The 21,068-nt window shown below is 46.0% G+C and overlaps 8 protein-coding genes across 8 annotated transcripts; 4 read left to right on the top strand and 4 right to left on the bottom strand.

Moving 5' to 3' along the window:
• Nucleotides 1–3: 3 nt before the first annotated feature.
• On the top strand, nucleotides 4–1,742 carry T069G_11556 (cytochrome p450 domain-containing protein; the record flags this gene model as incomplete). Its single annotated transcript, XM_056178761.1, has 3 exons — nucleotides 4–372; nucleotides 485–1,361; nucleotides 1,429–1,742. 3 exons carry the CDS (start codon nucleotides 4–6, stop codon nucleotides 1,740–1,742), a joined length of 1,560 nt encoding a protein of 519 aa, XP_056023635.1.
• Nucleotides 1,743–2,325: 583 nt separating this feature from the next.
• On the bottom strand, nucleotides 2,326–3,653 carry T069G_11555 (alpha/beta hydrolase fold domain-containing protein; the record flags this gene model as incomplete). The annotated part of the gene is made up of 5 exons (XM_056178760.1): nucleotides 2,326–2,522; nucleotides 2,604–2,865; nucleotides 2,943–3,020; nucleotides 3,094–3,151; nucleotides 3,211–3,653. 5 exons carry the CDS (start codon nucleotides 3,651–3,653, stop codon nucleotides 2,326–2,328), a joined length of 1,038 nt encoding a protein of 345 aa, XP_056023634.1.
• Nucleotides 3,654–4,538: 885 nt separating this feature from the next.
• T069G_11554 (nmrA-like family domain-containing protein) lies at nucleotides 4,539–5,709 on the bottom strand (the record flags this gene model as incomplete). The annotated part of the gene is made up of 4 exons (XM_056178759.1): nucleotides 4,539–5,125; nucleotides 5,203–5,254; nucleotides 5,316–5,453; nucleotides 5,530–5,709. The coding sequence occupies 4 exons, from the start codon at nucleotides 5,707–5,709 to the stop codon at nucleotides 4,539–4,541; spliced, it is 957 nt and encodes a 318-aa protein (XP_056023633.1).
• A 1,740-nt stretch (nucleotides 5,710–7,449) lies between these two features.
• Nucleotides 7,450–9,078, top strand: T069G_11553 (fungal specific transcription factor domain-containing protein; the record flags this gene model as incomplete). Its single annotated transcript, XM_056178758.1, has 1 exon — nucleotides 7,450–9,078. The coding sequence occupies one exon, from the start codon at nucleotides 7,450–7,452 to the stop codon at nucleotides 9,076–9,078; it is 1,629 nt and encodes a 542-aa protein (XP_056023632.1).
• A 342-nt stretch (nucleotides 9,079–9,420) lies between these two features.
• Nucleotides 9,421–11,708, bottom strand: T069G_11552 (flavin-binding monooxygenase-like domain-containing protein; the record flags this gene model as incomplete). Its single annotated transcript, XM_056178757.1, has 9 exons — nucleotides 9,421–9,501; nucleotides 9,617–9,756; nucleotides 9,818–9,981; nucleotides 10,047–10,580; nucleotides 10,639–10,893; nucleotides 10,954–11,022; nucleotides 11,085–11,334; nucleotides 11,392–11,405; nucleotides 11,458–11,708. 9 exons carry the CDS (start codon nucleotides 11,706–11,708, stop codon nucleotides 9,421–9,423), a joined length of 1,758 nt encoding a protein of 585 aa, XP_056023631.1.
• Nucleotides 11,709–12,718: 1,010 nt separating this feature from the next.
• T069G_11551 (x-Pro dipeptidyl-peptidase (S15 family) domain-containing protein) lies at nucleotides 12,719–14,595 on the top strand (the record flags this gene model as incomplete). Its single annotated transcript, XM_056178756.1, has 2 exons — nucleotides 12,719–13,987; nucleotides 14,068–14,595. The coding sequence occupies 2 exons, from the start codon at nucleotides 12,719–12,721 to the stop codon at nucleotides 14,593–14,595; spliced, it is 1,797 nt and encodes a 598-aa protein (XP_056023630.1).
• A 1,739-nt stretch (nucleotides 14,596–16,334) lies between these two features.
• On the top strand, nucleotides 16,335–18,280 carry T069G_11550 (sugar transporter domain-containing protein; the record flags this gene model as incomplete). The annotated part of the gene is made up of 5 exons (XM_056178755.1): nucleotides 16,335–16,601; nucleotides 16,711–17,192; nucleotides 17,259–17,593; nucleotides 17,646–18,037; nucleotides 18,092–18,280. The coding sequence occupies 5 exons, from the start codon at nucleotides 16,335–16,337 to the stop codon at nucleotides 18,278–18,280; spliced, it is 1,665 nt and encodes a 554-aa protein (XP_056023629.1).
• A 362-nt stretch (nucleotides 18,281–18,642) lies between these two features.
• T069G_11549 (uncharacterized protein) lies at nucleotides 18,643–19,732 on the bottom strand (the record flags this gene model as incomplete). Its single annotated transcript, XM_056178754.1, has 4 exons — nucleotides 18,643–18,893; nucleotides 18,936–19,383; nucleotides 19,436–19,516; nucleotides 19,577–19,732. The coding sequence occupies 4 exons, from the start codon at nucleotides 19,730–19,732 to the stop codon at nucleotides 18,643–18,645; spliced, it is 936 nt and encodes a 311-aa protein (XP_056023628.1).
• Between the last annotated feature and the right edge of the window lie 1,336 nt (nucleotides 19,733–21,068).

The raw sequence follows: 21,068 nt of genomic DNA, 5'->3' as shown, positions 1-21,068 counted from the left end.
ACAATGCTAAATTCCGCAGCATTTGCGGTCTTGCTGGAGAGAATTCTGCGGGACTCAGTGCAACACCTCTTTATTGGCGCTCTCTCTCTCCCTATCATCTACGTTCTGGTGAACGAAGTTATCCGCAAGAATGCCAAAATTCCTCATATGAATGGACCTAAAGGTCTTCCTTTGTTGGGTAACATCTGGGATATCCGTGTCAATGCTGCCGAAAAGTATCGGCAATGGGCTAAGCAGTACGGCGACGTCTACCAAATCATGCTTGGAAACATTCCCGTTGTTGTCGTCAACTCAGCTTCAGCCGCTAAATCGGTGTTTGGTTCAAATGCCCAAACGTTAAGTTCCAGGCCGGAGCTATACACATTTCATAAGGTCAGTGAAGCAAAACGAGAATGTCGCAATAACGCGTTTTACCTTGAATCGTTCAAGGGGCCGACCGCCTTTCCAACTGTAGCATTGCAAATATTGATTGCTCTGTTCAAAGGTACTGTCTGACACAGCTGGTACAACTATTGGTACTTCCCCATACAGCGACTCGTTGAAGCGGCGAAGAAAAGGCGCAGCGTCAGCACTTAATCGACCTTCTGTCGCAACCTACGTTCCTCACCTTGAAGTGGAAAGTAGGGATTTTATCAATGAACTTTTCGAGTATGGTAACGCTGGCCAGACACCCGTGGATCCTATGCCAATGATTCAGCGGCTTTCACTTTCCCTCGCCCTGACCCTCAACTGGGGAACGCGGTTAAAAACTCAAAAAGACGACCTATTCGGAGAGATTACCCACGTTGAAGAAGAGATCAGCAAATTTAGGTCTACCACGGGGAATTTACAAGACTACATTCCTATTCTGCGCTTGAATCCCATCAATTTTCACTCATCCAAGGCCCGTGAAATGCGCGATCGCCGCGATAGGTACTTGACGGATCTCAATAATTCTCTTGATGAGCGCATTGCAACAGGAACCCACCAACCTTGCATCCAAGCCAATGTTATTCTAGACAAGGAAACAAAGTTGAGCAAAGATGAGCTCACTTCAATCAGCCTAACTATGCTTTCGGGCGGTCTAGATACTGTCACCACGCAGGTTGCTTGGTTTGTCGCGTTACTCTCTCAGCATCCCGAGATCCAAGAAAAAGCTATTGTGGCAATTCGCAAGCATTATGGTGAAGACCAGCCTATGTGTGACGAGAATGACGATCAAAAGTGTGTATACGTTGTTGCTCTTGTCAAGGAGGCTCTTCGGTATTACACAGTTCTCCGTCTAGCTCTTCCTCGCGCTTCTGTGAAAGATTTGCCATACCAAGGCACCGTTATTCCCAAGGGTACAATGGTATTCCTTAATGCGTGGGCTTGCAACATGGGTACGTAGCTCCTCACTCATGCCATGGCTAAGATTTTCTGTACGAGATGTGCTAATGGATGTGACAGACGAGAAGGTTTGGACTGATCCTGAAGTCTTTCGTCCTGAAAGATGGCTTGAGCAACCCGATGCACCGTTGTTCACATATGGTGTCGGTTATCGTATGTGTGCTGGCTCTCTCTTGGCCAATCGCGAGCTTTACCTCGTCTTCATCCGCTTGCTCAATAGCTTCTATATCAAGAAGTATGACGACGTGGACTGTCATCCCGTCACTGGAAATGCAGACCCCAAGAGCCTGGTTGCTCTGCCTCCCCGCTTCAAATCATACTTTGTACCTCGAAACGACACTGCTCTTCGTGCGGCCGTTGAGAAAGCCTCATGATGAACAAACACGAGAACGCTTGTTTGGTGATCCAGTCCAGTAGTAAGGCGAGATAGAGAATACGTTTTGGGTCAACAAATATTTGACGCAATGGCCTTCAAGTTCCATCGTTTCGTGCTAGAAAGATCTCAAGTGTGAAATAATGCCACATACTCTTTCATTCAGCAAATGCAGTCATTCAGTGTAATTTCACGTTTCACAGCTGGAGACATGGAGGATTGTCAACCAAAGAGCGAAACCCAGCATACTCAATTTGACTATGGTTACTGCTATACAAATGACTTGCGAGGCAGTGGAAATGCAATATTCCAGGTTGAATTGAAGAAGTGAATGGCCTTCACGTTTCTCATGACGGTTGTGCTATGCGAGGTCACAGGTATTCAGAGTCTTTGTTACTATGCAAATGTCATAAAAAGCCAGAAGACATACTGGGGTTTCCCATTCAGGATGATATGCTCAAAATAGCGTCCAAGTTCAGCGTCTGGCTACATGGATCGCTTCCAGGCCCACTTTGTTTTGCATACATGTGTGTTGTAGATAGCAATAGCATTCTAATCATGAAGAGGTTCCCAGCTTGTTGGGCTTAGTTAGAAAATTTCCCAACAAACTCTACTATTCTTTTGTAATAGTCCTTTGTCTCTGGATGCGTCTGAAGCATATAGAAACAGTGCGGCATTCCCTTGTATATCTTTAACTGTGTGTCAGCCCCCTCATTTTGCAACCGCTCTGCGTACGCGATTGCCTCATCCCGATGAATATCGCACCCTGCGGCTATAATTACTGTAGAGTCCAGGGTTATTAGTGGAAATCAATTTTCATGCACAGAAGCATGAAAATAGGGCTGAATGGTTAATAACTTACACGCTGGTGGTAGGTTTTGCAGGGACTGTGCAAGCAACGGCGAGGAGCGCCAGTCGGCCGTCGGCTCCGGCAAGTACATATCCCAAAACCACTCCATCCGCGCAGCAGTAACCACACTGTCGTTGGAGTTTTGCTGATAACTACCCATTTCATACGCCTCTCTGGGAAAGAATTTGGGATGGCACATTACTGGGAACGTGAGAATTTGCGCTACGATACCCTGGAATCCTTCATCTCGGGCCATGATGGCGACAACACTAGCCTTTTAAGTGGTTGGTTAACGCGTCCCAAGATTGGAAGCCTCTGTAAAGGAATTTCATGCTGGGTAGCATGACTTACTAGGTTTCCGCCAGCACTACTTCCGTTGAGGATAATTTTCGATGCATCAGCCCCGAGTGAAGCAGCGTTTTTCCCGCACTACCTCACGTTAGTCCAGAGTCTATGCTTGAGCGATTTGTGTATCACAACGTGATATATACACATCACCTACCCATTTCAGTGCATCGAAGCAGTCGTTGGCTGCATATGGAAATTTGTACTCGGGGGCCCTATTTCATGTTAATAAACTGAGTCATCCATGTTTTTTCCCCATTCGTATTCCACTTACTGTCTGTAATCAACACTGACCACCACTGAATTTGTCCAACCTGCAATCATGAGATTTTCGGAATGTTCAGTGCAATGCCCACCAACAACCCACCCTCCACCATGGTAGCGTACAACCATCGCAGAGCCAGGACGCTTATTTTTAGCCGTGTACAACTTAATCTCGATCTCGGCACCGTCACGAGTTGGGATCATCCGTGTCTCAGTAAGGACATCCTTGCCCTCTACAGGGCATCCTTCGGGCGCCGGTGGGCTGTTGAGCCAGGCTTTGCGAAAATCTTCCAAAGATGTCTCAGGCTGCCACAAGCCCTCCATCATGCTATTCAACATCGGTCTGAGCTTTGCGTACTCTGGATCCAGCTCGCTGAAATGGCCGAACTTCGGTAGAGGCCTAAAGTTAGGGTCCACAGGAACATACTCGCCCTCTTTCTTAGTGATAACCATCTTGAGCTACTGGAATGAGAATGGCAATACTGGATGCGCTGTGGCCGTGTTTTACTTGTTTTATTTAGATGTAAAAAAAAATGCACTTGATGAGTATCCATTTCATCCCGAAGGCAATATATATGCATATATACTTGACTTTCAGTGTACAAATCCAGCCGCGACGGAGTTGTACTGTCCGCTGAGGAAATCTGTCCGAAGTCAACGCGCGCCGGCCCAATTAAGTATGCGAGGCGAATTTTAAATATTCACAAGAGCGCTCTGTATAATGATTTTATTAATTTTGTGTGCAAGTGTTGGATCTCTATCTGATCCAGACCACTGTACAAGCCTATGCAGGTATTGCTTGCTGAATTGAATATAGTGTGTTGCCCAAATAACTAGTCCTCGGCAGCATGGTGTGTTAATGTCATACATTCTTGTTTGTTTACTTGTATCTTCTCTTGCGAATGCCAAACCGCCAAAATACAGCTGAGGCGTGCTGCAACTAACTTGACTTCCGGGCCCACCGAGCCACAACTTATCAGCGGCTTTCGCAACTCAGCAGCGGCTCTCGGCATCCCGGAGAGTTGGCATCAAGGGTTCTGCCTGATCAAGTATCAGTAAGAGTCACGTAGAAACATCGTATTTTCAAGGTTACTCGGATTAAACGGTCACCCTATACTCATTAGACACGTCAGAGTTTTGGTCTTGGGTTGCTTGATTCATTCTCAAATATATTGCAATTCATTATGACGTGATAATAGCTTATCATTAGAGCATAGGTAGTTTTGTTCACTGCGTCACTTCCGGTAAAGTAATGGTTTTATTTCAAACTTCTTCAATAAACAATTCTATGAGTACAATTCTGCTGAGATGAGAACCTATCATTTACCGCTGCGATGGCTAATTCAGGCCTTGGAAGGCCTTTGCTGCCTTCAAATGTTCCAGCCAAGTTGTTGGCTTATCCTCGAGAATAGATAAGCTCCAATCTAGTTTCTCTCCAGCGTAGTAACCACCCTCATCCATCAGGCGGAAGTTTTGCAATAGCTCTTCGGCTGCAAAATCTGGCATCCCTTGTCCTTTCAATGTAGCTGTAAACATTTCGTGAGGGAGGGAGAAGAATTTAGCATCCTTGCCGGCATTAGGGAAGGCGCTCTTAAAGTCAGCAAGAATCTCTGTGGGAGTCTGGTATGCTGTGGCACCAAGCACGCGCTTGCCTAGGACCTCGTCACGCTTCAGTACGATGGCCTTGACGAATTTTCCCGTATCAGCCTCGGCGTCAAACATGGGGAAAGGCGCTGTTTCTGGGGTTGGCAGCGCCAGTGTCCACGGCTTTTCCGGCGACTCTTGAGCGAGCAGCTGTCCAGGGATATTCGACATGAAGAAACCCGGCTGAAAGAAAGTTGCTGGGATTCCAGCGTCCCGAGCATATTGCTCAACAGCGGCCTTACTATCGAAATGATAAACATTGGCCAATTTACCATTGGTAGCTTCAACGCATCCAAATAGAGTAAGTATAACTAAACTATTTCTTGTAATTTGATCTGGGGGGCACATAGGAGCTTACCTTTAGCAACATCGATTAACGAACTGTAAATAAAGTGTTGTACTCGAGCATCCTGTATCCGATAGCTTAGTATTTGAGCCCAAAACACTCGATCATGCACAGGCTTGGCTAACCTTCGCCGCATCCACAATGGTCCTGCCTTGTTGCTCTTCACGTTCTTTGCTCATAGTATCCCAGTAGTTTGTGACAGCAAAAATTGCTGCAGCACCAGAAAATGCCTTGGCTAATGACTTGCCGTCATTTATGTCGGCCTACCGCTGTCAGTCGCTGAGATCATAGAGATCTTGTCTTGGTTGAAGAAAGAGACGGCTCCTCTTCTGAACTTACTGCAACAAGCTCAGCACCTTGGCTTTCAAGCTTCTTGGCAGATGCCTTAGTAACGTCTCGGGTAATAGCACGGACAGTCCAATCTTTCTTGAGTTTAGGGTCACTCAGGAATATCTTGGCAACAGAGCCACCCTGATTGCCTGTTGAACCGAGTACTGCGATAATTTTCTTGGTAGCCATTGTGTCGGAGCTTAATCTGTGCAAACCGGTATGGTTGAAGAAACTTGTGCAGTTCGAAGTCGAAGGTGGATGGTAATGTCGCTGTGTTTATGAGACAAGTAGGCTGTGCTGAAACAGATGAAACTTATTGAGAACAGACGCGATGTTCAAAGCTCACTAACATGGTAGCTATATACTAACCTGTCCACTTATGTAATTCCATTCTGCCCATCGCCTGTTTTGAGGCAATCGCCACGACAACGGACTAGACGGCCGAACTCACAATGTTCTCTGAAGCCGGCTCGACGAAGTTCCTCCGTTACTTAGTCACATATACACCCGTGAGGCACATGAACGTTTTGGATAACCTCCAGTGGATTTCAGCAACTGCTTTTTACTAAACCTTAACATCAGATTAAAAGTCTCTAATTCCCATGTGGTAATAGTTGTGTAAATTTACCCACTTCTTTACTATGAAAGGCAAAAACTGATGTCCAATGGCGGTGTGGCAATAGTAAATAGAAAGAACTTGCCACGCTACTACGTCGTTACCGGTACATCAATTTAGTTCGGCTAGCTCTGCGAATTGGCCTTCATGCTTAAAATCACTCGGAAACGATGGCTTGATTACTAACTTCGCGCTTCGCGACTTGTGAAGTTGTCCGCCTCGCGACCTGTGAAGTTCTCGCGAGCCATGACTCGGCACAATAAGTTAAAGACATGCCGCCGACTTTTAATACAGCTAGAACTTCGCTCAAACTCCCCATACCTCTTCCTTACCTCAGTACCCTGCATCGCTGATATCATACTACTTCTTTGCTGCTTTTGTAGTTTTCTGGAAATTGTTCCGTGATCGATCAAGACGCCCACACAAAATCATGCATGAAGCAGCTACCCATTCCGTTTCCGAATTCTCGTGCAATGCCTGCAGAAGGTATGCTTACGAATTTGTCCCACCATAGAGAATCGGCCTGCTAACAGTCCCAAACTCCAGGAGAAAAGTGAAGTGGTTAGTGCTCACAATCTTAAGGGCTGGCTATCGCTTTTGCTTCGTGAATATACGCTTATCTCTTCTTCTAGCAATCGGGCTTTACCCATCTGTTCCCTCTGTGATAGGGTAAGCGGCATATGCGAATATCCTACATGTCACAAAAAGCCAGGTCCCAAAATTGGTCGGTCCAAACCTCTTGCCCTGATCAGCCGTTACATGTTTTTGTCTTTTTCGAAAAAAAAAAAAAAAAAAAAAAAAAAAAAGGCCCCGAAAAACTGATCTGATGTTTTAAAGGGAGTACCCAAAAAAACGCTCGTAGGCACACCAATGCACGCAATGGACGCCCTGCGAGGAAAGCCACTCCGCGTGATTCTCCCGATGCTTCTCCCGATGCCGCCATCTCAAATAATGTCTTACCCGCAAGTGGTTCGCCTCTTTCTAAAGCCAGAGAGCCTTTTCAAGAATCCTCCCAGAGTCTTCCACCATCGAGACAGTTCCCCCCAATAGCGACTAGTGATGATGGACATAACACTCCTGCGAGTGCGACAACTTTTTCCCAGATCATGCATCCTTCACACGAAATTCAGCCACGACGAGAGCAGGCCCCATCTTTCGAAGGCCTGAATCCAGAAGCGATTGTGGGGCGCGTTTGTGAGGGCCTGGCGATATCTAAAGATCTGTACCACTATCTGTAAGCCTCATTCTAATCTCAAATAATTTTACGTAGAACATTTCTAAGCATGTCCTGGCTATCGAGGGCGCTTCCAACCATGGATCCTACCGCGTTAACAAATAGCAACAGGATGGAATCATATTTCAACAACATGACAACCTTTACGCTTTTCAAGCCGTATGAAATCGAGGAGAAGCTCTCTCGCATGCAATCTGCAACCGAAGCTGAAGCTTTAGTAGCCGCGATATTCGCCTTCGCTGCGAGATCTCATTCTTCCTTCAGTACACCATCTCGCCCTACCGAATGCCCCCCACATTCTCATTTCGCTTACATCGCCTCAAAACGCTTGAATGAAGCTCTTGAACAACTTGACGATGCAGTGGCTCCACTATGGCTCCTTCAGGCATATATTCTCTTGACCTTTTACCAATTGACACAGAGCGTCCGGTCAAAGTCATGGAGACATCTGGGGGTTTGCATCCGACTAGCATACGAGCTGGACCTTCACCGAGTGGATTTTCCGTCCCATCAACAGGCAGATGCGGATAATTACAGCATCGATACGGAGCACTGGTCCATACTTGAAGAGAAAAGAAGAGCTTGGTGGGCCATCTGGGAGATGGACGTCCTTGCCAGTGCCATTAGGCGCCTACCAATGGCTATCAACTGGGGCTATAACTTCACGTTTCTACCAGTCCCCGACAGCTGCTGGTTCAGTGATAGCCCTCAAAAGAGTTGTTATCTTGCTGTGGATCCGAATCTCCGCTGGAAACATTTGCAGGAGTCAGGCAATCTTAGCCCCAAAGCTTGGTACATCGTCATCAACTCCTTTGTGTACAATTGTCAGTTACTTCTATCGGATTACAAACTCAATACCGATTCAACGACAAATATGGCCGATGTGACCATTCTAGCCAACTGTCTTTACTGCACGACTAACTCTCTTCCCTCTGACCTTATGTATCATGGGCAGGCGCTGGACTTCCTGACTAGAAGGTCTCCACAAGATATTAGCTGTCGCCAGTTTCACAGCGACATATATTGCATTCACATCATGACACAACTTGTCCAGTTCATGATCTTTCACCATCAAATTGCTTCTGAGGCGCCTTGGATGGCCGAATTGGATGCGAATACTCTGAACAGAGGAAGCGAAAACAAGATTTCTAATCATCCATTATGGTCGAACTATATGAAGGCTGCCGAAGATGTTATCACTATGGTACGTAATAGTTCTGGTGAGCACTACAAATATGTCAATCCCTTCATGATCAACACACTATGGATTGCTGCTGCGGCACAAATCGCCTGTCGTATCTTTGGGCCTTTGTCTTTCAATAAGCAACTAGCTGAATCGAATTACGAGCTCCTCTCCCTCAATATGGATCGATCTATCATTTTCTGGTGCGGCATGGATATTCTGAAGCGTAGATTGACTAGGGTCGAGGCTTTGTTGAAAGGCTTAGCTGCGAGACAAGGCAATGATAGAAGCCCGATAGACTTGGCTGGGTTCATGACATCGGGAATGATGGCCTCCCACCAAGAAGCACCTGTTACCGATTCGCCGAATGTCTCCGATTCCATAACAGACCCTTCAATGAATTCGAATGTGCTGTCTTTCATGCCGCTACTTGATGGTAGCATCGAACCACATGTTTCCATAGACTATATGGACTTTTTTGCTGGTATTGAACAGGTTTTACCTTACGACACATACGATTCATGAAAAAACGCAGATTTACTTTATTAGTAGTAGATAGATTATTTAATTCAACAAATGCTGATAAGGTACCGTTAGGTGCTCCTAGAAGGAACTAAGGTTTCGTGACGTGATTTAGATGATAACATTTGAAATGCTGAAACATAACAGCTCTACATTCGGTATTGTCTATTCCTTTCAACAAGCCGCCCTATATGAAGTGGCTCTTCAAAGTAGACGCTACTAAATGTACGCACAATATTGTGATGCTAGTTAGTGAAATTGCGAGCCTGCCCTCTAACAGAATACTGTGTAGTATTTGCCGCCACAGTGCTTCGGAATCTACTACTAAGCCTCATTGAGATTTTGTCATGTGAACTGTTGGTTGGCGGGCACATCTTGGACAAGCGAGGAGACATTATAGAGCCATCGTCCATCAACTGAATTGGCCTTGATGTGGTGAAACAAAAATTAACTATATAAATACATGCAGACTTTCAATATCAGATAAGGCCTATAGTCAAAACGTATTGCCACTGGTTGCTAAGAATCCCTATTTACTTACGGCGACAGGACCTTGAAGATAGTAGCCGAGATCATCGCCATTCATATCTTTCTTCGTGAATCCGTTTCCAAGGAAGCGGAATCTGTTCGGCGAACGATATTCGATCTGAAAATCTTCACCTCGAATCTCCTCGAGCAGTTCTAATAAGACTAGTTAGCTTTCTTATTAACAAGACAATGTTTTGAAGGGGTTGTATCTAACCTCTGTAGTGGATAACACTGCCAGCATGTAGAGCAGTAATGCGGCCGTCGGTTCTTCCATTTTTATACCAGCTACGGCATGGCGCAGCCCATACAGTTTGAGACAGCATCTCTTGTGACCACACATCTAGGTCGTCTACCACATTAGGCAACACACACACAGATCTATTTTATATACTATCAGTGACCCCGATTCCTTGGAAGTCCACACGGGAGACCTCGAAACTTACTTGATGTCCTCTGACGCGATCTTGCGGCACCACTTCAGGATATAGGTAGCCATGGCATCACAAGAGCCAGGGAATACGCCGTGTGCAACCGGAGTGTTAGGGCCCGCGAAAATGAAGTAGTTGGGGTGCTCTGGAGCCGCAATCCCAAGATAGCTCAGAGGATCGTTCGCCCAGAGTTTACCAAGCGTAGCGCCATTGCGTCCCACAAGGTTCCAGTTGGGCTTGTAACTCACATCAAAGCCAGTAGCAGTAACAATGATGTCGAATTCCTCTTCGCCTTCAGCTGTCAGAATGCCTTTCTCCGTTACTCTGATTATGGGACTCCAAATGGTCTTGACATTGTCTTCTTGCAGAGCTTCCAGATAACCATCACCTGGTGTCAGGCGGCGGCATCCCGCGGTGAATCTAGGGATCAAGCGATCAATCAACTCGGGGTTTTGGCGAAGGCGCTGGCGCATAATCTCATTATGCTCACGATCAAGCTCCTGTTGCTCGGGTCTACCAATGACCATAGCCTTGAAAAGCTCGTTAAACCTGTTCCCATAATTGTTAATGTGGTGAAGAAAACCATCTTGAAGGATCATGCGCATACCCATGTTCCAACTTCTTGCGCAATTGGAATAACTTCTCTGGATTTTCTCTAAACTCCTTTCTCTGGTCTTCAGTGAAAACTTTGCTACCATCTTCGGAAAACTGATTGAGGAAATTCGCCGCAATCCAGGTGGGGCTGCGGACGTATGTTGTGACCATTTTGGAGGTCTTCTGGACCTGTGGCAAAACTTGAATAGCGGATGATCCGTTACCGATGAGAGCCATTCTTTGACCGGTCCAATCCAGCGATTGATCCCTGAAACACTCGTGAATACTACATCCCAAATTTGCTATGTTGCCTATTCGTGCCACTTACCAATTCGCTGTATGAACGAGTTTACCCTTGAAGCTGTGTAGGCCTTCAATATTGGGCCAAGACCACTTACTAGGGATTGTTAGAATAAGGGTTATCCTATAATACCTATAAAGATGTAAATTTCGACTTACTGAAGGAAGCCAGTTGCATTCACCAGAATGTCACATTCATCCTCGATGACTTCGCCTTGATGGTCAATCTTTAGTAGCCATTTACCACTGTTCTCATCCCAAATGGAATCGATAACTTTAGAATTGAACAGCATGTGGCGCTCGAGATCCCATTTCTTAGCAGTGTCTTTCATATACTGCCAGATTTCAGGGCTGTTGGCGTAGAAGGTGGTCCAATTGGGGTTGGGTTCAAACGGGAAAACGTAAATGTCTAATAAACTCTCGATAAGCCTCATTATCGATCAAAAAGAGTAGGAAAAGGACGTACGTGCAGGAACATCACTATAGATCAGGGTCAGCTCCGTTGGCATAGATGCTGGATCGAGCTACTTACCAAGCCGCTCCAGGGTACCGGTTCTCATACCATGTACCCCCAAGATCAGGGTTTTTCTCGTAAATCTGGAGATCAATGAAGTGGTTCCATTTTAGTTCGTGCGTGAGCTTGTGAGCCAAGGTTATTCCAGACCAACCGCCACCGATGCATACAACGCGAAGTTTACGTTCCTGTCTGGAGGGCTCATTCAAGAGAGGGACCCAGTTTGAAGGTCGCTTCTCTGGTGAAAAATAAGAGTTATTGTTCTCCATTTGAAGGCTTGCTTAAGACAGGAGAAGTAATAGTGAAGCTCGCACTGAGATAAAAGTAGATAGATGATTTGGATTGTAAAGCTAAGTGATTGCTACGGTATATTCTGCTTTCAAGGTGGACGTTATCACCTTCTTATATGCTATAGTCACGATATCATGTTCGACATCTTTTCGGACGATTTTGATACTTCTCAAATAAGCCAGAACACGCCACGCCACAGCTGTGAATATGGGGTATGGCGGGGCATTCCGGGGCATCGCGGGGATGTCGCGGGGTATTCCAAGACGACTGAACGCACGAATTTGTTCATTACACTATTGCCGGCTGATGGAAATTAAGCATTACCTCTGCTTTGGGAACGAAAGACAAGACGCAATGAGCAAGATGTAACTGTATACCGCCAGGTTATTGCTCACAATTTGAATGCTATCAATAAAACAGCAATTTTCCCATACAGGTAATGGTAGAACAATTATACGGCTATATACGCAGAGACTGTTTCTTGCCAGAAGATCTAGTCTAGATTGCGTGAAAAGCAATAATATTAACCCTTGATTGCTCCAGCGTGGAACTACGCGACAATTCGCATCAGAGTGTACGCGCGCCGGTGTATTAAACATTTATGGCTTAGTTATATACTGAACATTAAAGCATATGGAATTGCGCTACATTTCGCATCAGAGTCTGCGCGCCGCGGTGCAATTTCATCGCGGATCAATTTCGTGGCTTGCATTATCCGTTGGCCGGATTTGGCCTCCCTTAGAGCCACTCTTGCGGCGGCACTATAAGGCACAAGAGCGTACAGGTATGCCATTGCTAGCTTCTAATGATGGACCCCGAAGACTCAGCGCACCCTTGAAGTCAGCCTCTGGCTAATGAATAATCATTCAGTTATTGTATAAATTGTAACATGTTGTTCCATCTAAATCATCCACAACCAGCATCATTTACCTTCCAATCCATATCAATCAAGCTTTTTATCACTTCTGTTATCATTAAAATAGCTACCATGACCACAACTTCCGAAAGATTTCGTGAGCAGTTCCCTGATCTGCTATGGAAGAAGTTGCCTTCTCCAGAGGAACACCCTACCTACACTTGGCATGGTTTTGAGCCCAACAAAAAAGTCCTGCTGGAAAAGGGTCATACTCGTTGGCCTGGCCGACTCCCGTTTTCTGTTGACAGCATTATGGAAAGGGACGTGGCTGTGCCTATGCGCGATGGTATTAAGATTTACGCTGACATCTTCCGCCCGGCAAATACGGACGTGGATGAAAAAGTCCCTGCTATCCTCGCGTTTAGCCCATATGGCAAGACGGGTACTGGTGTACCCAACTACGACATCATGGGACCCCATCGTATTGGCCTTAAGCTTGAGGATACGTCCGGATATGAAAAGTTTGAGGGCCCTGACCCTGCGACTTGGATGCAGTATGGATATGCCATAATCAATGTTGATGCTAGAGGTGCAGGGAAGTCTGAAGGTGACGTGGTCTTCTACGGCCCGCAGGAAGCTGAAGATGTTTATGATGCCATCGACTATATTTCTAAGCAGTCGTGGTGCAGCGGTTCGGTGGGAATGGCTGGTAACTCGTGGTTAGCCATCTCGCAAATCAACTTCGCGTCGCGTCATGAGCACCCAGCACTGAAGGCGCTGGCCCCTTGGGAAGGTCGACACGACGTATATCGAGACACCCTCGGTAGAGGGGGGAGAAAACATAACCCTGGCCTCCACAGATTTCTCTTGTCGGGCTTTGCTGGTGCGGGTTCAGTGGAGAATATGCCAGAGATGTTTGCCAAACGGCCCTTTTTCGACGACTACTGGGAAAGCAAGTACATACATACAGAGAACATCAACGTTCCAATCTACCTACTGGCCTCTTTCTCCTCCCAACTCCATACTCGTGGATCTTTCCATACTTTCCGCACGGCGAAGACATCAGAAAAGTGGCTTCGAGTCCATCGCTATCAAGAATGGTATGACTTATATCGGCCAGAAGCAAATGCAGATCTCAAAAAGTTCTACGACCGATTCCTGAAAGGTATCCAAAATGGTTGGGAAACGGATACTCCTCCTGTTCGCTTATCTCTTCTTGGATTCGAAGCAGATGGGAGTATCACCAAGTCCATCGAAGAACGGCCAGAGCAGGAGTGGCCATTGGCTCGACAGCAGCTCAAGACATTATACCTTGATTCCACATTAAATCAGCTCGTATGGGAGAAGCCAGCCATAGAGGGGTCAACCACGCACCTTGCCGAAGGTCTAACGGATAGCTCGGTAAGTAATTCTTATATTGCGATCTAACTTTTGCATCCAAGTCAGTTTCATACTGGATCTTAATTAATAACTCCGGATAGAACTTTACTATTCATTTTCAGCAACAGACAGAAATTGCTGGCTATGCAAAGGTCAAGCTCTGGATATCGTGTAAAGAGCACGATGACCTTGACGTCGCAGTTCAGATCCGCAAGATCTCACCAGACGGCAGATTACTCGAACATCTCAATTACCCCTGCCCTGTGCCAGTCTCTGAAGTTAGAAACGACAACATCGCAAAGTGCCTTGGCCCTCAGGGCTTCCTTCGCGCTTCACACAGAGTTACTAAGGATATGGAGCTATCAACAGCCCAAGAGGTAGTGTATAAACATGATAGGCGGGAACCAATTCCTATGGGTAAAATCGTGGATTTGGAAATCACTCTATGGCCGATGGGTATGGTATTTGCGCCGGGTGAGGGTATTATGCTGCGTGTGGCAGGGTATGATATGTGCTATCCTGATACAAATAGGATACAGCCGGCATATGATAACAACGAGAATGTTGGTAATCATACAATCTACAGTGGTGGGAAATACGACTCCCAGTTAATCCTGCCGTTTATTTAGATAGCAGGCTTTTGGGCCAGCCCTGGAGGTTTATAGTCAAGATACATCAATTAACGCAGCTTCTTTGTGCATTGACTTCGATTTGACCTGGCTGAAGACCGAAAATAACTGCATGTGTAGGCTTAACCTACGAGCAGATATACAAGTTGCTCAGGAATTGGTGATCAAATGGCAAGATTAAATGAACAACTACAGCAGTAAATAAATAAACAATCACACTCTTATTACTAAGATTAGTAATAACCCGAATAATAGGTTGGGCTTTTACTATGTACCTGATAACTTATGCGCCCCGGTTTTGATACAACAAGGTATATAACGCTACGGTCCCAGTAGACGTGTCCTTATTAGTTTTACCTCGTTATAAGTATCTCTACTCCCATACCGCGGGGTTACTGCTTCACCAGCTTCTAATGTTGAATACTATAGGCACGTAGGTAGGTATAGTAGTGATCGCCCGACACCTCCATACCTTAACTCTAGGCCATCTCTGATCAGCCTTCAGACTGCTATCTGAGTTAGCACATTTCAGTATATCTTGGTCTTGGTGGGCACCTTCTCCTGAGAAAGCCCTCAAAGATCAGGAAATTTAGATACAACTCAGACATCCATAGTCTGCGACTGCTTTGCGACCTAAGGCTTCGCAGCACATGAGGCATATGACGTACAAACAGTCGCGGCCTAGCTTTTATTTTCGGACTATAAAGAACACTAAGCCAAGTCGACCGGCTAATTCTAGTAACTAGCGAGCCGCTGGACAACACGCACGAATGGAGCCCTTAATAGACGCTGCTCTGCATTTGCGGTGCTACTGGCTTATTCAGATGCAGCTCAGAGAGGCAATGAAGAAGCGGCAAACCACCAAATCACTTTATATTAGAAGTTTAGTAGCCATTCATTCAGCTCCCCAGACTATAAACTAATGACTCGTAAGGATCGCGGCTCTCGTTCATGCCGTCATCTTCATGGATGATGGATGAGCTTCACCGCTCCCAACTCCGTCTGCAATCACTCACTCTTCATCCCATAGTAGCTCAATCTGGAAGAGCGAATCTGGTGCTCTACGAATAACAGAAACGTGCTCTTCGGCGAACTGAGGCTGCGTACGTCCAGTACTATTTGGATCAACCAGCTCGTATCACTTGACATTGGAGAGCTCACGAGCAACGGATATCGGAACATTAGCACAATGCGGGGTTGGCTTCCAGATCGTTCTGTTGAGTCTGTTCCTTCGCGGGCCAGGGGGTCAGCGTAGCTTGGCTCGGCATTGGCTCGCTTCTAGGACAATAAGCTTGCATCCAGTGGTGTGGCTATCGGCTATTACGACGCAGGCTGTTCATTGGGGCGCAAAACAAGCTGGCCTAGGCTGATCTACTACTGCAGTTGTCGAGTACCAGCCTTTGGCGCTTATTGGGTCGGAAAATGACAGTCCTTGTATTTCCCTCCCCACGACTACTGCAAAGTGCCCGTTTCCCCACGCTCATCATTCCTCATTTACTAGATTGGGAGACGCCACTCGGTGTAACTTAACCCGCTAAATATGCGCTCGGACCGTCTTCCCCCCCCTTACCGATGTCGAGTAGAACTACAATAAGAATAACACGATGGCATAAATAAAAGCTGGGAGCTGGCGGTGGAATTTCTTCTGTTCTGCTTCTCTATCCTTGCTCTGTTTCTCTTCTTCTCTGTTCTCTACATGCTATTCACCCGGAAATAACAGCAGCAAGTACCAGCCCAACATGAGTGATCCCGTCGAGCCTAAACCGGCGGAATCCAAAGCGCATGATGGCGCTTTGGACACGGAGAAGGAGGTGCAGGTAGAGAATGCTGGCGGGGGCCACATTGACGAGAAGGCAGACGCTCAATTCGACGAAAATGCGAAAGTCGCCGATTATAAGGCGGATGCCATCGAGGCAGAGAACGCGGAGCATAATATGACGGTTCTCGAGGCCGTTCGCGCGTATCCCATGGCTTCCTTTTGGGCGTTTGTTATGTCTTTCACTATTGTAAGGGTTTTGCCTTGATACAACTATCTCCCCTCTTGCTCGGTATCGAGGATTTCCCTCAGGATCGCGATTCAAAGCTACATGCGTGCTGACTACACTATTCTCACAGATCATGGAGTCGTACGATGTCTTTCTCTGCAACAACTTCCTCGCTCTAGGTGCATTCAGAGCAAAGTACGGCCAGCCCGTCGATGATATCCCAGAGAACAATGTCATCGTCACCAAGTGGCAGTCTGCACTTTCAGTGTCTGGACAGCTCGGCGCCCTTATTGGCGTCTGTCTCGCGGGCTACCTTACAAGCTGGCTCGGATACCGCTACGCAACCCTAACCGGTCTCATGCTCTTGAACGTCTTCATCTTCGCCTTTTACTACGCCGAATCAATGCCCGTCATCTTCGCGGCCCAAATTCTCGAGGGCATCCCATGGGGCATCTTTATTGCCAATGCGCCGGCATACTGCAGCGAGATTGTGCCTATCCCGCTGCGAGCCCCCTGTACTCAGATGCTGCAGATGTTCTGGGCTATTGGCAGTATTATTGTTGGTGCTGTCACCTACAGTTACCAGGGTGTTGATGGAGCTCTTTCCTATAAGTACGGTTGCTCGAGATCTCGTTTACAAGCATGCACAACGGCTAACACAAAGCGACATATTTAAAGGCTCCCCATCGCCCTTCAATGGATGTTTCCCACCCCGCTTGCCATCCTAATATTCCTAGCTCCCGAGTCGCCATGGTGGTTGGTTCGAAAGGGACGTCTGCAAGAAGCAGAACACGCCGTTGGGCGCCTTGGACGGAGGTCCAGGCTCAACACTGGCGAGACTGTCGCTATGATGCGTCGTGTTGTTGAGCTTGAGGCCACCTCTAAGCCACCCAGCTACATCGAGCTCTTCAAGGGCACTGACCTATATCGTACTCTTATTGTGTGCGGTGTGTATGCGGCCCAGAATCTCACGGGTAACCTCATCGCCAACCAGGCCGTGTACTTCTTCGAACGTGAGTTAGTATCATTATTATTACAACGTCATATGTGCTAATCTACTTGTAGAGGCCGGTATGAGCAATAAGACCGCCTTTGCCATGGGTCTTATCACTTCGGCCTTGCAGATGATCTTTGTTATGCTTTCTTGGATTCTCACCACGTACCTTGGCCGACGTACTATCTATCTCTGGGGCTCAGCTATTAATGTCATTTTCCTCATCGCCCTTGGTGTTGCCGGGTCTGTTGGAAAGAGTAATGCGAGCTCTCTAGCACAAGCCTCGCTGGGTCTTATTATCTCTGTGCTCTTTACATTGGGACCTGCTCCTGCTTCCTGGGTTATTATTGGTGAGACTTCGGCCATCCGCCTTAGGCCTCTGACAACTGGAGTGGGCCGCGCTGCGTACTATATCGTCGAATTTCCTTGCATCTTCTTAGCAAGCTGGATGCTTAACCCAACGGTATGATCTCCGTTTACTCGTATCTTTCCAGTTACTAACCTAAACATGTTGCAGGGTGGAAACCTCGCTGGCAGATGCGGTTACGTTTGGGCTTCTACAGGTTTAGTCTGCTACGTTCTGGCATACTTCTTCTTGCCAGAGATGAAGCATCGGTCCTACCGTGAGATTGACATCCTATTCAAGCGTAAAGTTCCGGCTCGGAAATGGAAAGAGACCCAGATTGATGTTGATGAAGACGAGTAGATAGAGACGTAACATAGGTAGTTAACAGAGAAGGAGCATAATATTACTAAATACGATAATTAATGCCAATGGGTGAAGAGTGAAGTATACAATACAGTTACAATTGCTCCACATTGTAAATTAATGCAAATGCGTTGTAATTCGCTCTTCAGTGAATTACGTATATATTAGTTACTAGTAATCTCGTTACCATTCGTACCTATTTAAATTAAAATCCAATTTAAGCTATATAAGTATTGCATTTGAAGTATACATTGGTGTTACATCCGTAAGTCCAAAATAGGAAAGACTAAACATACTTCTCTATATCATTGTTAGCCTTACATAACGCTAATATGCACTCGCTTCTTAATTATAACGAATTATATACTGTTTAAACCACAGTAAACTCTCTTATCGTTGTCATAGTCAGTATAAAATTTGGTCCACACCAACCTGTCGGCACACCTTGACTGGTCTGGCTTCTCAATATCGTCATCTGGACACTCCGGCAAGGCTGCCTGCCATTGAGCCTCAGTATGGGATTTCCATGGCTTTGGCAGGGGCCAGTCGCTGAAATGCACAAGATATGCCCTACTTGCCTCTACCATGGCGTTCCATTCCTCTTCTTCATCTGGAGCAAGATATTTAGAGTGATCCTTGGCTCGGAACTCACCGGTTAACAACGCAAGGCGTCGATGAGGGAGAATCATGGCTGAGTCTTTAAATAATTCATTCAAAACGTCCATATCGAACTCCCCACTCCGCATAGCCTCGTTGATTATTCTTTTGTATCGATGTGTATTAGGCTCGATGAGCATGATGTGTGACCCTAGGATCTGCTTCGCATGCTCACGATCGGTCAGCCAGTATGCGCGCGGCATAGCCACCGGCGAGTCTGGCGCAAGAAATAAGAAGTCCATGTTACTCAAGACGAGCGAGTCTGAGTCGAAGGCTAGAATTCTCGTGTATTCGATCAAGGCAAAGGCGTGGAATTTGGTAAGGCTATCGTGCCACGTCGAGTCTCCCTTGTCTGTAGAGAGAATGTCAAAGGGACGGAAAACGATATTAAGATCGCTAGCTCGAAGATTTTTGATGGCCTTAGCCTCACGCGTATTGGCACTCTAGAGTAACTAGTTAGAAGGCAGGTCTCTTGACTAAGATGAGGTATCTCACCTCATGGTCCCATTCCTTTGGGAATATCAGGACCATGTCATGTTTGGTACCGGAACGCTTCAGGCGGTTGAAGTTGATAATCTACAATAAGCCTCATTAAAGAACAGTCCCAACTGTGTCTTAAGGCGGATTTCACCGTACAGTGTTGCATAGGTAGTTTATATCAGTAGCGTATTGTGCATATGCGAACCGTGGATTCCCTTTGTCTTTTGGTAAACTCGTGTGGTTGAGGGATAGACTCGAGTGAAGGAAGCTGAGGGAATTAGAGACGGAGTCCTTCTGAACGACTTTGTACATTGTAAGAGTGATGAAGATAGCAACAGTACACAGAGCAACTGCTATCCTCCTGGAAGATAGCAACATGACGACAGAAAAGACTGTATCAAACTCGCTCTTGTAAGAGCTAAGATGACGAAAAGGAGGCGGGAATTCAGAGACAAGTCATGAGAAGTATAACGAATTTGTTTGTTATGGAACTATTATTTCAACAAACCAGAACTCCCCAATCAATTACAATACTATTTTTAGCAAGAAAAAATATTCCATGGAGGAGATGACGCGTACTCTGTTTGCATAGGGCTACTAGATGGCGCTAATGCCAATGCGATACGCAAGAAAGCTATGTGCTCCGTAATGAAAACACCAATATAGCCTCTCTAAGGCTAGCTTCCCTTTTTATGGAATAGTTTATTTGAAAGAGACCCATTTGACAACAAGTTGCAGCATTTTATACAGCTGATACAAACTCGTATTGATGGAGCCAGGCAGTGGGAGGTGCTGCGGCTGATCAAGTATGGCACGGGCATAACTGTAACAAATCATATACAATCTGACCTTAGTCATAGTAGCCATTGGCCTATGTCATTACAATTGTATCATCTTTACTATACTGGCTTCCCCCCTGCCCTCTACATCTTTCATCTATATTAGTGAGGTGTTGACTAATTATCTCTCCTATGGACAGTCGTATTACAAATAAATTTTCATGGACATCGGAAATCCATCGTCTTGGAGAAAGGAGTAGTGGGGATACCCCCCTTTGTATATAACTGCGGGCGGCTCTGATATTACTTACTAAATCTAGCAATTTGTACAAGCTCGGATATAGTAGAAAATTGAGTGACGATATAAGTAGACGGATTCATTGTACTTCATTTGAACCATTGACTTACGTCTAGCTTGGTAATGTACTGGTTCTAAGTTAGTAGAAGTTTGCAATTAAGCTTAATTAAGCTTAGATAACAAAAGATGTCTTTCGAAACATCTCGGATGGTACATACATATGTTTTTCCCTGACGCTAAAGCAACGGCGTGAAGCTTCTTGCTCCTCTCATTCACTGAAAGATCTCAGAATATATCTAGTCACAGTTTTGCATTGCGAGTGTTCTGTATCATGGTCTATATACGAATGATTCAATAATATATATGAACCCTTCGACCATCATTCCGACAACTTATCTCCCCTTTGAAGTCGCTTGGATCACATATACTAGACCTTCTACCTCTACCAGCCAACCACCAGGCTTGGTGAGTTCTGTAGATGAGTACAGTGTCAAAAGCCTCATACAATGACAGTAGCCCGTATACCTCCTTCTGCGATCGAAATAACGATACATAGGTGTATTTCCCGCGA

Source organism: Trichoderma breve (assembly GCF_028502605.1).
Source record: "Trichoderma breve strain T069 chromosome 7 map unlocalized scaffold00008, whole genome shotgun sequence".
In the NCBI taxonomy this organism is placed as follows: domain Eukaryota; kingdom Fungi; phylum Ascomycota; class Sordariomycetes; order Hypocreales; family Hypocreaceae; genus Trichoderma; species Trichoderma breve.
This window is presented reverse-complemented; position numbering and strand designations above follow the sequence as displayed.